General features: G+C 36.8%; 1 protein-coding gene across 1 annotated transcript; it reads left to right on the forward strand.

The window, feature by feature from the left end:
* Nucleotides 1-6,867: 6,867 nt before the first annotated feature.
* LOC141403307 (somatostatin receptor type 2-like) lies at nucleotides 6,868-9,012 on the forward strand. The gene has a single exon (XM_073985498.1). It carries the CDS (start codon nucleotides 6,868-6,870, stop codon nucleotides 8,731-8,733), a length of 1,866 nt encoding a protein of 621 aa, XP_073841599.1. The 3' UTR covers nucleotides 8,734-9,012.
* Nucleotides 9,013-13,708: the final 4,696 nt, after the last annotated feature.

Raw genomic sequence — 13,708 nt, forward strand, 5'->3', positions numbered from 1 at the left:
TTCCATGAGTGTTACCATTTCGAAACATAAAAAGTTTCTACCAAAATCGTTATACGTAAAACATGAAGAATAAGAAATGTTCCCGAAAGAGAGAAAATGGGGAAAATGTAGACCAGAGTGAGGCAGAGAAAATGTTTGGATCTCTCTTGTGCTCTCAATGAGCGTAAATTTGTTGTTGTTTAAATTTTAAATATTTGGCCCTTTTTCTGACCAATGTTTGTTTAGGAATATCACAAAATTACTCCAAAATTCTTGCCCAAAATCCATATCATTTCAATCGACAAACCTCAAAGACCCTTTTATGATGCTGTATTTTCTACGAAATCCTTTCATGTTATTGTGTGGTTGCTTGTTCTGCTGCCGAATTGCTGCTGTAATATTTCATAAAAATCCATTTTAAAATCATTGTTGCATCATCGTAAATCTCAGCAATGATACTTAAATTTCATTTGCTCCTGGTTCTACTTGGAAAATGAATGAATGTGGGAAGGACAAGTTTTAAGTTTATTTAAGTAAACTTTAATTGATCTAATTTATTGGATTAAAATCTCTTATCGGTTAATTATGTCGTCGTTGTTGTTACATAAAAATTCCCCAGGCTCTATAAAATGCAAGTAACATAAAAGGATATTACAATCACTGAAGATTACTTTGTTACAATTTATGAATGACAATCTATTGGAAAGAAAGATTGTCATGGGGGATTAGTCAAGAGGGCAATTAAAAGCAGACAAGATAATAATCACAACCAAGTGAGTGGGAAGTTTTGTAAGATTTATTACAGGTCATAAAATATGCAAAGATGGAGGAAAAAAATTAATAATTAATTGCATTAAAATTAAGAGTAGTTCTTTCTAAAACCTTGATTCCAATTTTAAACATGTATCTGATTGAAAACAAGTTTAGTTTGTAATTTATCGTCTTTTTTTGCCATCTCTCAAAACAAACTGAAAGCAACTTCCTTCCTATTTGGTTTGCAATAGCATTTGAAATCCAATCTTTTACTCAACTTTGTTGTCATTTAATTAAAACTTTGTATCAATCGTTTGCAACGACTATCGACAAGATGGCTTAAAGGCATTTTTTGTGACACTTATACCAGACGTTAGGAGAAAAAACAAAGGGTAAAGTATTCTTCGTATAAATCCTGTTGACATAAGCTTAAAGTATACCTTGGGTAAAAGTACGTTTTTTGAAATCTTTTAAAATCAGATTAAGATGTGCTCTTTTTTGGAAATGCCAGACATGCCATGAAAACAACAAGTGGATTGTGTATTTAAAGATATTTGCTTTAGAGTTGAAAGGGAGATTGACTGGAAGAGAGAAAGGGGATTTAATTTGACTTCTCTTCTAAAGTACAAACTTCTTTCAATAGTGAACATATTGCATATTGAGATTTTTTAGATTTCTTAATGGGCTATCGAGTTTTAACAATTCAGCATCAAGTTTTTCTTTATGAAAAAACTAGTTAACCTGTTTTTTGTAAGGGCTTTCTTTGATTTAAAGGATTTTTGAGGTATTTATGACATGTTTGTACCGCCAGCCTTTATGCTAACGAGGATATGTACATTTTGATACAATCAAAAATATGCTTATCGAAATAATGGTTTTTGGTCCCTATGTAATTTTCGAGGAAATCTGTTTCAGTCGGTTTAGTCTTATCCGTCCCTCTTGTCTGGTACAAATGACAATTCTAGAAAACAGTAACTAATTTGCCTCAAACTTCGTTTTTTAAAATAATACTTTTCAAGGACCATCCACAAAACGTGGATTTTTAAAGAATATTTTTCAAACAACATCAGGCCACAAAAGTGGATTTTTAAAGAACATTTTTCAAAGAACAACAGGCCACAAAACTTGGATTTTTATAGAACATTTATCAAGGAACAGCAGGCCACAAAACTTGGATTTTTAAAGAATATTTTTCAAGGAACAGCAGGCCACAGAACGTGGATTTTTATAGAACATTTATCAAGGAACAGCAGGCCACAAAACGTGGATTTTTAAAGAATATTTTTCAAGGATCATCAGGCCACAAAACGTGGATTTTTAAAGAATATTTTTCAAGGATCATCAGGCCACAAAACGTGGATTTTTAAAGAATATTTTCCAAACACCATCAGGCCACAAAACGTGGATTTTTAAAGAATATTTTTCAAGCAACATATGGCCACAAAACGTGGATTTTTAAAGAATATTTTTCAAGCAACATATGGCCACAAAACGTGGATTTTTAAACAATATTTTTCAAGGATCATCAGGCCACAAAACGTGGATTTTTAAAGAATATTTTCCAAACACCATCAGGCCACAAAACGTGGATTTTTTAAATAATATTTTTCAAGCAACATCAGGCCACAAAACGTGGATTTTTAAACAATATTTTTCAAGCAACATCAGGCCACAAAACGTGGATTTTTAAACAATATTTTTCAAGCAATATCAGGCCACAAAACGTGGATTTTTAAACAATATTTTTCAAGCAACATCAGGCCACAAAACGTGGATTTTTAAAGAATATTTTTCAAGGACAATCAGGCCACAAAACGTGAATTTGTAAAGAACATTTTTCAAGGAACATCAGGCCACATAACGTGGATTTTTAAAGAATATTTTTCAAGGAACATCAGGCCACAAAACGTGAATTCTTAAGGAATATTTTTCAAGGAACATCAGGCCACATAACGTGGATTTTTAAAGAATATTTTTCAAACACCATCAGGCCACAAAACGTGGATTTTTAAAGAATATTTTTCAAACACCATCAGGCCACAAAACGTGGATTTTTAAAGAATATTTTTCAAACACCATCAGGCCACAAAACGTGGATTTTTAAAGAATATTTTTCAAACACCATCAGGCCACAAAACGTTGATTTTTAAAGAATATTTTTCAAGGACCATCATACCACAACATTTTATTGATGAAATAAATTTTGTTGGTGAAACAGCCCAACAAGATGTTGTCGATGCAGTACTTTGTTTGGGTGCTATAGCAAAACCATCCGAATAACCATCTAGTGGCATGTCAGGGAAAATCCTCATGATCTAGAGGGGTCCAGATATTCAAAATAGAGTGTCTAGATCTTCAGTCATATCAAGCAGTTTTGAGTTTATTTATAATGATGCAGTCGCGGAGCCTAAAAGTGCCTGTAGTGTGAATGCCGTCCTCAGAGATATCCCACCATACGTGGCTGCGGAAGGATAACAACTGCCTAGAAAAACGATAGTTGTTTTGGCACAACTAAAATCCGGTTGGTTCAGCCGACTCAATAAGTTCACGATACCCACTACATGTTCTGCATGGGGATTGAGACCGCATCATACAACACACAAACAACAAAAACATTATTCCACAACATCCCATACGGGACAAGGGAGACTTCTCTCATAGGAGAAGTTTAGAATAGATTTCCAAACGCACCGATCTTTTGCCTTACTTCTCCAATTTTGGCAGCCATGTTTTGTCATATCTTCTTCAACTTGGTCTTTCCATTGGAGTTTTGGCCTTCCCTTGGTGCGTACACCGTCGAGTGGCTCGTATTCAAATGCCTTTTTGGCGGGGGCATCTATATCCATCCTGCTGACATGGCCAAGCCAACGCAATCGTTGTAGTTCGATACGTTTTACTATATTGATGTCGGTCGGTTGGTATAGCTCGTGGTTCATACGACGTCGGTATTCCCCTTCAACGCATATTGGTCCATAAATCTTTCGAAGATTTTTTCTCTCTAGTTCTGCCTCATCTGCTTTCGCAAGTACTCATGCTTCAGATCCATACATAAGAACGGGTAGTATCGGTGTCCGGTAAAGTGTAAGTTTTTTTGACGAGAGGTGGTTTTGCTTTTAAACTGTTTATTTAGACCAAAGTAGCATCTGTTGGCCTATATTATTCTTCTCTTTCTTTCAAGGCTTATATTGTTGGTTTTATTTATGGCGGTGCCGAGGTAAATAAAGTCATTTACTATCTCAAATTTATAATTATCAACATCCACAGTTGGTCCGAGTCTACTGGACGACTTGCGTGTTGATAGCATACACTTCGTCTTATCGCTGTTGACTGCCAGACCCACTTTGGCAGACTCTTTTTCAATTTTTGCAAAGGCGGTTGTTACGGCTCGCGCTGATCTACCTATTATGTCTATGTCATCTGCGTATGCAAGCAACATTACACCTTTATTGTATATCGTGCTGTTTTTGTCTCTGACCGTATACATATTCGCATCTCGTATGACATTTTCCAGTAGGATATTAAATAGGTCACACTATAGACTCTCACCTTGTCTGAAATATCGTTTTGTGTTGAAAGGCTCGGAGAGGTTCTTTCGTATTTTAACCGCTGATCTTGTGTCAGCCAATGTCATCCTGCATAGTCGAATTAGTTTTGCAGGGATGCCAAACTCAGACATGGCTTGAAACACCTTTGCTCTAATTGGGCTTTCGAACGCGGCCTTATAGTCGACGAATAGGTGGTATGTGTCGATCTGTCTCGTGGGTCTTCTCCAATATTTGGCGCAGTGTGAAGATTTCGTCAATTGTCGACTTACCAGGTCTAAAACCGCATTGGTATGACCCGAATATTTCATTGACCATGGGTTTTAACCGTTCACACAACACTTTATATGCGATGGGAAGGAGACTTATACCTCGGTTATTTGCACAAACCGTTTTGTCTCCTTTCTTATGTACGGGACATAGTAGGCTGAGGTTCCAATCGTTGGGTATGCTTTCTTCCTGCCAAATTTCGCAAATTAGCTGATGCATACTCTTACCAGCATTTCGCCACCTGTCTTCAACAGTTCGGCGGGAAGTCCATCAGCTCCTGCTGCCTTATTGTTTTTCAGCCGATTAATGGCTGTCGTAACCTCGCTTTGGCTAGGTGGTAGACATTCAACATTGTCATTTACGATTGGTTCTGGGGTTTCTTCATCGCCATCCATATTCCATACCAAAAGCTTCATAAAGTGTTCCTTCCAGATCCTCAGTACGCTATCTGTATCAGTTACCACATTCCCTTGGTCATCTTTGCAGGAGAATGTGCCTGCCACCATATCCTTCAGTCTGGTGTTTTACACTCTGGTATAATTTTCAGACTTCATTCTGACTCCTGAACATCTCGAGTTTCTCACGCTCACGTTTTTCTTGCTCCTTCTTTTTTCTCCTGAAAATACGCTTTTCCTCTCTCCTCTTCTCCCGATAAGTTTCTTTCGTTCTTCGTGTTGCTACTGAATGCAGTGTTGCTCTATATGCTGCGTTCTTTTCTTCTGTAGCTTTACGACACTCCTGATCGTACCATTAATTTTTTGGTGGAGGTTTTTGGTACCCAAGGATGGTTTTTGCGGCAGTTTGAAGGGAGTGGGCTATTCTTTGCCAACGTGCTTCTACATTATCGGGACAAGGAGTGCTGTTTTCCAGCATTGGAGTCAGTTGAGAGGAGTAGGCTTGTGCTGTCTGTTGTGTTTGCAGCTTCTCGACATCCAGCTTCCGTCCTGTGTTAGATTGCACTTTTGCCGCAACATTAAGACGAGTGCGTACCTTGGCTGCTACTAGGAAATGGTCCGAATCGATGTTGCAATCACAACAACAAATATTTTTCAGATCCTAAGATATTCATTTTTTGAAATATTTTTGTTGCACAAATCCATTAAAGTTTCAAAAATTAGAAATTTTTAAAGATATTCCTCCAGCATCATTAGCAATACTTTTAGGAATATTTGTCAAGGACTTCCCAGATCCAGGCATTTCGAAACCCACGTTGGCTCAAGTTCAAATGACTTGCTCATCCACTCTAACGACAATACCAAGAGAGGCAGATTGGTCAATAGTTTTTTTTTCGAAGTACCGTCCTGTCAGCTTCCGCACCTTTGTTTCTTGGAAACTCTTTGACGAAAAGCGCCTTAATAACCACAACTAGGTGGTTGTTGTCGATCTGCTCCATTTCAACAATATATGATGTAAGGTATATCAGGTTGATGGTGGTTAATAACCACAACTAGGTGGTTGTTGTCGATCTGCTCCATTTCAACAATATATGACGTAAGGTATATCAGGTTGATGGTGGTTATTCCAGGTTTAAAACGGCAAGTCATTCACACAGATTGCGCCACAGTATTTTGTATGCGGTGATAAACATTCTTATTTCTCACTAATGGGACCGTACCGTTTTGTCATGTTCGAATCCTTATGTGTCAATAATTGATCCTATCCTCGATAGGCGGTTTTCATGGCAAAAGGTGTTTTTCTATATAAAGTTATAAGTTGTATTTTTATACCAACACGTCTTTAAGATACCTTGGTATATTCCGCTTCCGCTTTATTATACGTTTTCTATTACGTATCCTATTTATAAATATTTTTATCAGGTTTATTTTAAGGACTACCTTTGCTATAATACTGGTGATTTAAACATTAGTTCTCCTATGCTTAGCAACGATGAGAATATTATCCATACCAAAAATATGCCTTCTCTAATGAAATTAATTCAATATTGTTTCCCTGTCTCTTTTCAGATTAAGTCATCTAAGGAAAACCCACAACTTAAGCTATCTCAACTTTAAATTGCAAAAAAAAAATCCTGACAATATGTGCCAATCCAAAAAGGAAAAATTATCTCAAAAGAGGACATGCAGTCAAACATTTAGTGTCTCTTTGTGAGTCCGCATAACCATATCAACGTTTCATTTCACTTGTTAAAGTCATTCGCCAAAAAAATGATGACTGATACAAAAGACAACAGGAAACATGTTCATATTCAGCAATTATCGTTTACAATGAAAGAATATTCTGCAGAGAGGAGATGTTTCTACTCCTCATGGTCGAGGTTGCTGTGTCTTATTATAGCAACAAACTTATTAAGTTGTGGATCATCATGGACCCTGGCAATAGTACAACCAACATGGCAGATATGCAAGCAGATTTAGAGCATCACAGTATAAAGCAAGCATTTCACACTAAAACTGCCATCACAAAGGAAACAGGAAACACAACCACCGGTGATGAGACAACGACAGCAAAGGGCCATATTGCAGTTACTCAAAGTGTTGTTGGTGACTTAGAGATTTCCGGTGTCAGCGCCAAGGGAAGTAATGAAAGTATAAATAATAACTTTGGCCATTTATATAAACAACACAACAAAGAGGCAAAAGTTTCATTAAAGCCGTCGACGACGACGAATTCAAGCTTCTTTTCATTTGGCAGTGAGCAGCAGGATGTGGTTGAGGCTGCAACAAAACCACAACAGAAACCATTTACCACAATAGAAATGGAAATGAATTTACAGCTACGTAAAGGAGGTTATACACCCAACAGCAGCATCAGCACCAACGTCGCGAACACAGCGAGCCCAATTAGTAGTAGTACTACCGCACCATGGCTACCGTGGGATTTTAATCATACCGTGGAACTCACGGAGAATACCTTTCACCAGGAATGCATGGAAAATCGCAATTCCCTGGCTCATGTCTTTACGGTGGCTTTGTATTCGGTGGTTTGTGTGGTGGGCTTGTTCGGCAACACCCTGGTGATATGGGTGGTGTTTCGTTTCTCCAAAATGCAAACAGTTACGAATATTTATATCCTCAATTTGGCCATTGCAGATGAATGTTTTCTCATTGGCATACCATTTCTATTGTACACAATGCGTATTTGCAGCTGGAAGTTTGGCGAGTACATGTGTAAGGCCTACATGGTTAGTACATCGATAACCCAGTTTACATCATCCATATTTTTGCTAATAATGGCGGCAGATAGATATCTGGCAGTGTGTCATCCCATAGAATCGCCACGCTATCGGACGCTGCGTATTGCCAAATTGGTATCAATGATTGCCTGGATTACATCGGCCATTTTGATGATGCCGGTGATATTATTTGCCAGCACAATACGACAAGAGGATGGCATCAACTTTTCATGTAACATTGATTGGCCAGAGGTGTACAAGAAACACTCGGGAACCACATTTATACTCTATACATTCCTGTTGGGTTTTGCCACGCCGCTGTGTTTTATTTTGGTCTTCTATTATTTGGTGATTAAGAAATTGCGCAGTGTCCAGCAGAAACACAAATCCAAGGAAAAGAAGAGATCACATCGCAAGGTTACACGTTTGGTGCTGACCGTTATAACTGTGTATATACTCTGCTGGCTACCGCACTGGGTCTCCCAGGTATCGTTGATTAACTCTTTTGTGGGTCATCGAGAATTGACAAGGGTGGAGATTTTACTATTTCTACTCTTCGGCTGTTTGGCCTATTCAAATTCCGCCATGAATCCCATACTCTATGCCTTTCTAAGTGATAATTTCCGTAAATCATTTAGTAAGGCGTTCAGCTGTGTAACCAGTCATGAGGTGGAGGCCCAGTTAATTAACGAAAATAGTGTGGTAACACACAAACGCACCGGCAGTGGAGCCAAGCAGCGAAAGGGTTCAAGACGTGTTTCGGTGCCGAAGACAGGTCCTGCACCACAACAAAATAATTGTTTTCTGGCACCCACAATTGTCCACAACAGTGGTGGCGGCTCATCATCGGGCACGTCAGCATCGACGGCAACAACTGCAACGGATAAATCGTCGAATAGTAATCAGAAACCGAAAAAGGAAATTAATGGTGGTGTCATATGTACCACAACAAAGGATGGTGAAAAAATTACAGTGGTGGTGAATCAAGAAGTGGAGGAGGTGCAGGAAGTGGGAAATGCCAATCAAGGGAAAATGGAAAATCAAACAAATGTGTAGGTGGTATGTGATTAGAGGAAATATTGGGTACATGGAAATGAAAGAGATTACATTAAGCAGCCTAAAAGTATGCAAGAGGGCAATGAAAGATTTGGAACGTGAAGGAGTCAGCTGTTTGTAAATCTTCAGTACTAAGATTATGCTGCATACATTGAGGGATTTTGCAAGCAATGGCGATTTATAAGGAATACACCTAAAATAGGCAACGAACCTGTGAGAATTTGAGAGATTCAGCTGTTTGTAAATTTTTCTAAATTTAAGTGTAGATTAATGATATAATTGTTAAGGCTTTGAAAAATAAAAATTTAAGTATTAAAAAATTTTTTATAATAACCCCGTTTTGAGTTATTGTTAAAAAGTTAATTGCCTAAACATATGTAAATTGCTTATAATGGATATTTTGTTAGCTGAGTCTTAGGTTTAAGTGCTAACTTTTAAATAAAACTAAGAAAACCTTAATGAATTGAAACGAAAATAAAGCATTTATGATAATAAGCTACACAGTAAGAACTTCCAAAATTTAAAATAAAAAAAAATTATTTTATCCTTAAAAACTGTTGTGGAAAATTAGAAAATGTTATAAAAGTTCCAAACTAATATGTGGCTGGGAAACTGTTTCATGCACCGAAACACAAGTAGAGGCCCGAGGCTGAATCATTCTATTGACCATAGTTACATGTCACGCGTTGACACAGAAAAATCAGATTAAGGCTCAACCCTACCGTTGTCCTGTTGTTGTTTATCTGCCAAAGGGTAACATGAAACAATGATCAACAGGTTAGATTCAGGCAAAGGTCTTAAATTGCAAAATGCTGAAAGAACATTTCAGCCTAAAATTATGCAGCACACATTACTACACTTTGTAATCTGCCATATGTTTCATAATTTGTTAATTCTAAATTTAAAATGTTATTAATAAGTTTTTTTAATATCTATAAATATGAATTTTGAAAATATTAATAAGTCACCAAAACCATAAAGAATTTAAATGAAGTTTAAAGCATTTATGCATATAAGTTGCAAAAATTAAGAATTTATAATAAACAAAATTATGTACATATATAAACAGAAATCTCCCATAAAACTAAATAAAAAATAATATTTATAGCAAATTACCTTTTAAATTATTTATGGCCACTAAACGAAGCATGAATCTCAAGAGATTTTACTCACAATTTTTTCAATGTTAAATAAATAATGACCCCTACATGATGACTATACAAATTTTATTTATGCCTTACGAAGAAAAAAGCTTGAAGTCAGCAATTATGAGATTTACAGTTTTTATTTACTATCTAAAAGTCAATATATTTAAAAATAGGTCGTTAGGATTGGGTGTTGCCGCCCGGCTCTTTCACACTAAGCAACCTAATAATTCTTCATTTCCTCACATTGTACATTTTCATTTCCCATGTTCCCTGTCTCTCCATTTCGTAACTTATTTATTATGTATCAAAAGCACCGCCTCGTAATAAAATGTATAAACTGCATGTAGATTTTATGGACATAAATATACAATATAAGGTTAATTTATGTATGAGAGTCAACCAAAAAAAAAGGAAGTTGTAATTTATGGAGAAAAAAGGGACAAAATTGTGCTACGTTTAAAAATGTAGAAGCACCAAAAACATTATTCAAGGGATTAGGTGTAAATTTTGTTGTTAAGGCCGTTTTAGTAAGTGGTTTATTTTAAAAAAATTGTAAAAATATGTATGTAGAGAATGAATGGTGTATTTTCGATAATTTAACTAATGATATGAATGTAATAAATATATATTAAAAAGGAAAAGGAATGGTTCCATGTGACCAATATTAAAGACTATTGAATCTTAGAAAATAATATATAATTATTAAAATTTATGAGCAAATAAATGAAAAATGAGTAGCAGTGAAAAATCGCCACATGACCATATAAACATAAACCAATTAAGATATATTTTTATCGAGGAGGTTAGATATAAATTTTTTTTTTATTTGAAAATTTTGCTATTTTAGGAGAAGATCATTTTTAGTATGAATTTTTAATTAATTTCTCGTAGGAAATCGAGCTTTATGATCAATAATGCATCTGAAAATTGTTTATTGATTTATTATTATCGGAATTTTGTGCCCTCTATGTTTTTAAAATCATTCTCACTGATTTGTTTGAATTCCTCAATTGTGTCTTTCCATGAGCTGAATTTTGCTAAATCTGATCAATAAGAGAGAAAGTGTTCAAGATTTCGTCGTCCTCTTTGAATGTCCTGCATTTGGCGTTGCCTACGCAACTTATTTGTGCAGATGCGCTTGTAGCCCAATGTGTTCTGTCAGTCCAATACTAATACCTTTCTTGTTCGGTAATGGTATGATTGGAGAAAAAAGAAATACCACAACACTTACAAATGGAAAATATTGCACTGATACCTAAAACGTGTTTTAAAGATCGATTCTGTGAAAAACGTTCCCGCACCGAAAGCGATTTCTAAAAGCCTTTTTATGTGGTAGTATTTTTATACCCTCAGCCTTTAGGCTAAGGAGGGTATATACACTTTGATACGATGAAAATGTGCCTCATCGAAATAATGGTTTTAGACCCCAGTCGATCTTGCCATGTCCGTCCGTCTGTCTGTCTGTCCTGCTGGCTGGAGCGCACGATAACTCTCGAACGGATGAACCGATTCGGTTCAAATTTTGGCTTTCGTAATATTTTGCCCAAACCTAGTTTAAGTTCGAAGATGAGCTACATCGGTCCACTCCTTCCGGTACCTCCCCCACAAAAGATCGAAAATCTTCGAAAAGTTTGTGTGCAGGATAACTCTTGAAGGAAGTAACCGATTTGGTCCATACTTAGCACATCGTGAAATTTCTACCAGACTTAGATGAGGTTCCAATATGGACTCAATCGGTCCATTCCTTCGGGTACCTCCCACACAAAATTTCGGAAAAGTTCAGTTTAGGACCTGTTCACGAATTGCTTTGATTTTTGTTGCAGTAACTTCTATTCACTGTCCTCTATACGACAGTACAAGTTTCATCAGGGGCAAGTCCATCCTTCCTGAAAAAATAGCCTGAAAAACCCCTATGATACCGTGTGTAGTGGTTGGAGCGCAAGATAACTCTTGAACGGATCTGCCGATTCGTCTTAAATTTGGCCTTCGTAATATTTTGTCCAAACTTAGTTTAAGTTCGAAGATAAGCCATATCAGTCTTCTCGTTCAGGTACCTTCCCCCAAGAGTTCAAAAATGTTCGGAAAAATTCTGCACATGATAACTCTTGATGGTAGTGACCGCTTTGGTCCATGCTTTACCCATCCCAGTATATCTACCAAATATATATCAGGTTCGAATATGGACTATACTTGTCCACTCCTTCGGGTGCCTCCCAAACAATATTTTGGATAAGTTCACTTTAAGGACGGCTCTGGAATCAATTTGATTTTGTTGAAGCAACTTTCATTCAATGCCTCAATTACGACGGAAAAAGTTTTTTCAGGGGCAAGTCCATACTTCTTGAGAAAACAACCCTAAAAGTGTAAAAAGCCTCTATGGCACCATGTAGTGGCTGGAGAGCACGACAACTCCCGAACCAAATACTGAGTTGATCCACACTTTGCATATCGTAATATTTATTGGAATATTAGATGAAATTCGAAGGTGGTGCTTGTAGGTCCACTCCTTCCGGTACCTCCCGCACAAAAATCGATAATATTAGCTAAAATAGTACACGCGATATTTGTCGGCTCATACGCTTAAAATTGTCAAAACCCCTTAAATATACACGTTTTTGGAAAAAAGTGTTTCAATTCACACAGGCTGAGGGTATATATCTGTCGACAAAGCCGACTGTACTTTTTAACTTGTTGATATTTGCAAAAAATTCAAAAAAAAAAAAAAGGTATAACCCTAATGCACATGTCTCTATCTGGTTTTAGTATTTCACACAAGTATTGATTTATTGCATCGTCCTTTATGACCTTAATATAGTATGGTCTAACTTCGATGGTCTCTTTTGATCCACTCACTACCGGAATTTCTATTGACACAGATTTGTGATGGACTAGCAGTAACTATATAACAGAATGAATGTGACCAGCCAATGTTTTGATACCCCATTTCAGTTACCAAAATAGTCCTGATTAAATCATACTACAGTTGCAAAGAGTCAAGTGGGCACTAAGCTGGTATCAAGATTTTTCATTGCATAGGAAACCTATTAGCTAACAAGCAAAAAAGAATCAGTCGGCTTTGCCGACAGAGATAGACCCATGTAAATTGAAACACTTTTTTTACATTTGAACTTGCCGACAAAAAAGTGGATTAGGATTAAAGTTCAAAAGTATTGCGGTGGAGGTACTTAAAGGACATAGTCCATTATCTAAGTGGATCTTATTTTGGGAGTCATATCTCTTCGATAGATATCGCGCCCATTAGTCATTTCAGTGGGTCATTGTATAAATTTCGCACCAGTATGCCAGGAAATATGGACATGGTCCACGGATAACATAATATCGCTGTAAACAGGACCACAACCAGCAGCATCGGTATACATTTCCAAAGGATTTTCGAACAAACCCTAAACTGCACATGGACACAAATGTTGAACTTTTGTGGAGGAGGTATCCTAAGGAGAGGGCCGATATGGACCATTTTAGAACATTAACTAAATTTGGACAAAATGTTAGGAGATCCAAAGTTTGGACCAAATTGGTTGACCCGTTCAGGAAACATAGTGTATATCAATTTAGTGAATTTTTTTAAATGTTTGGGTAGTACCGGAAGATGCGGACCGCTTTTGCCCATCTTCGAACTTAAACTAAGTTTGGACAAAATATTGCGATAGCCAACTTTTGGACCAAATCGGTTAATCCGTTCGAGAGTTATCGTGCGCACCAGCCAGACAGACAGACGGACGGACATTGCTAAATCGACTCCAAATTGTCTGAAACACATTTCGTCCAAACATACTTGGAATCTAAAACCATTATTTCGATGAGAC

This window comes from Musca autumnalis, unplaced genomic scaffold (assembly GCF_047663935.1).
Source record: "Musca autumnalis isolate F117 unplaced genomic scaffold, ASM4766393v1 scaffold_4, whole genome shotgun sequence".
NCBI classification, from domain to species: Eukaryota; Metazoa; Arthropoda; class Insecta; order Diptera; family Muscidae; genus Musca; species Musca autumnalis.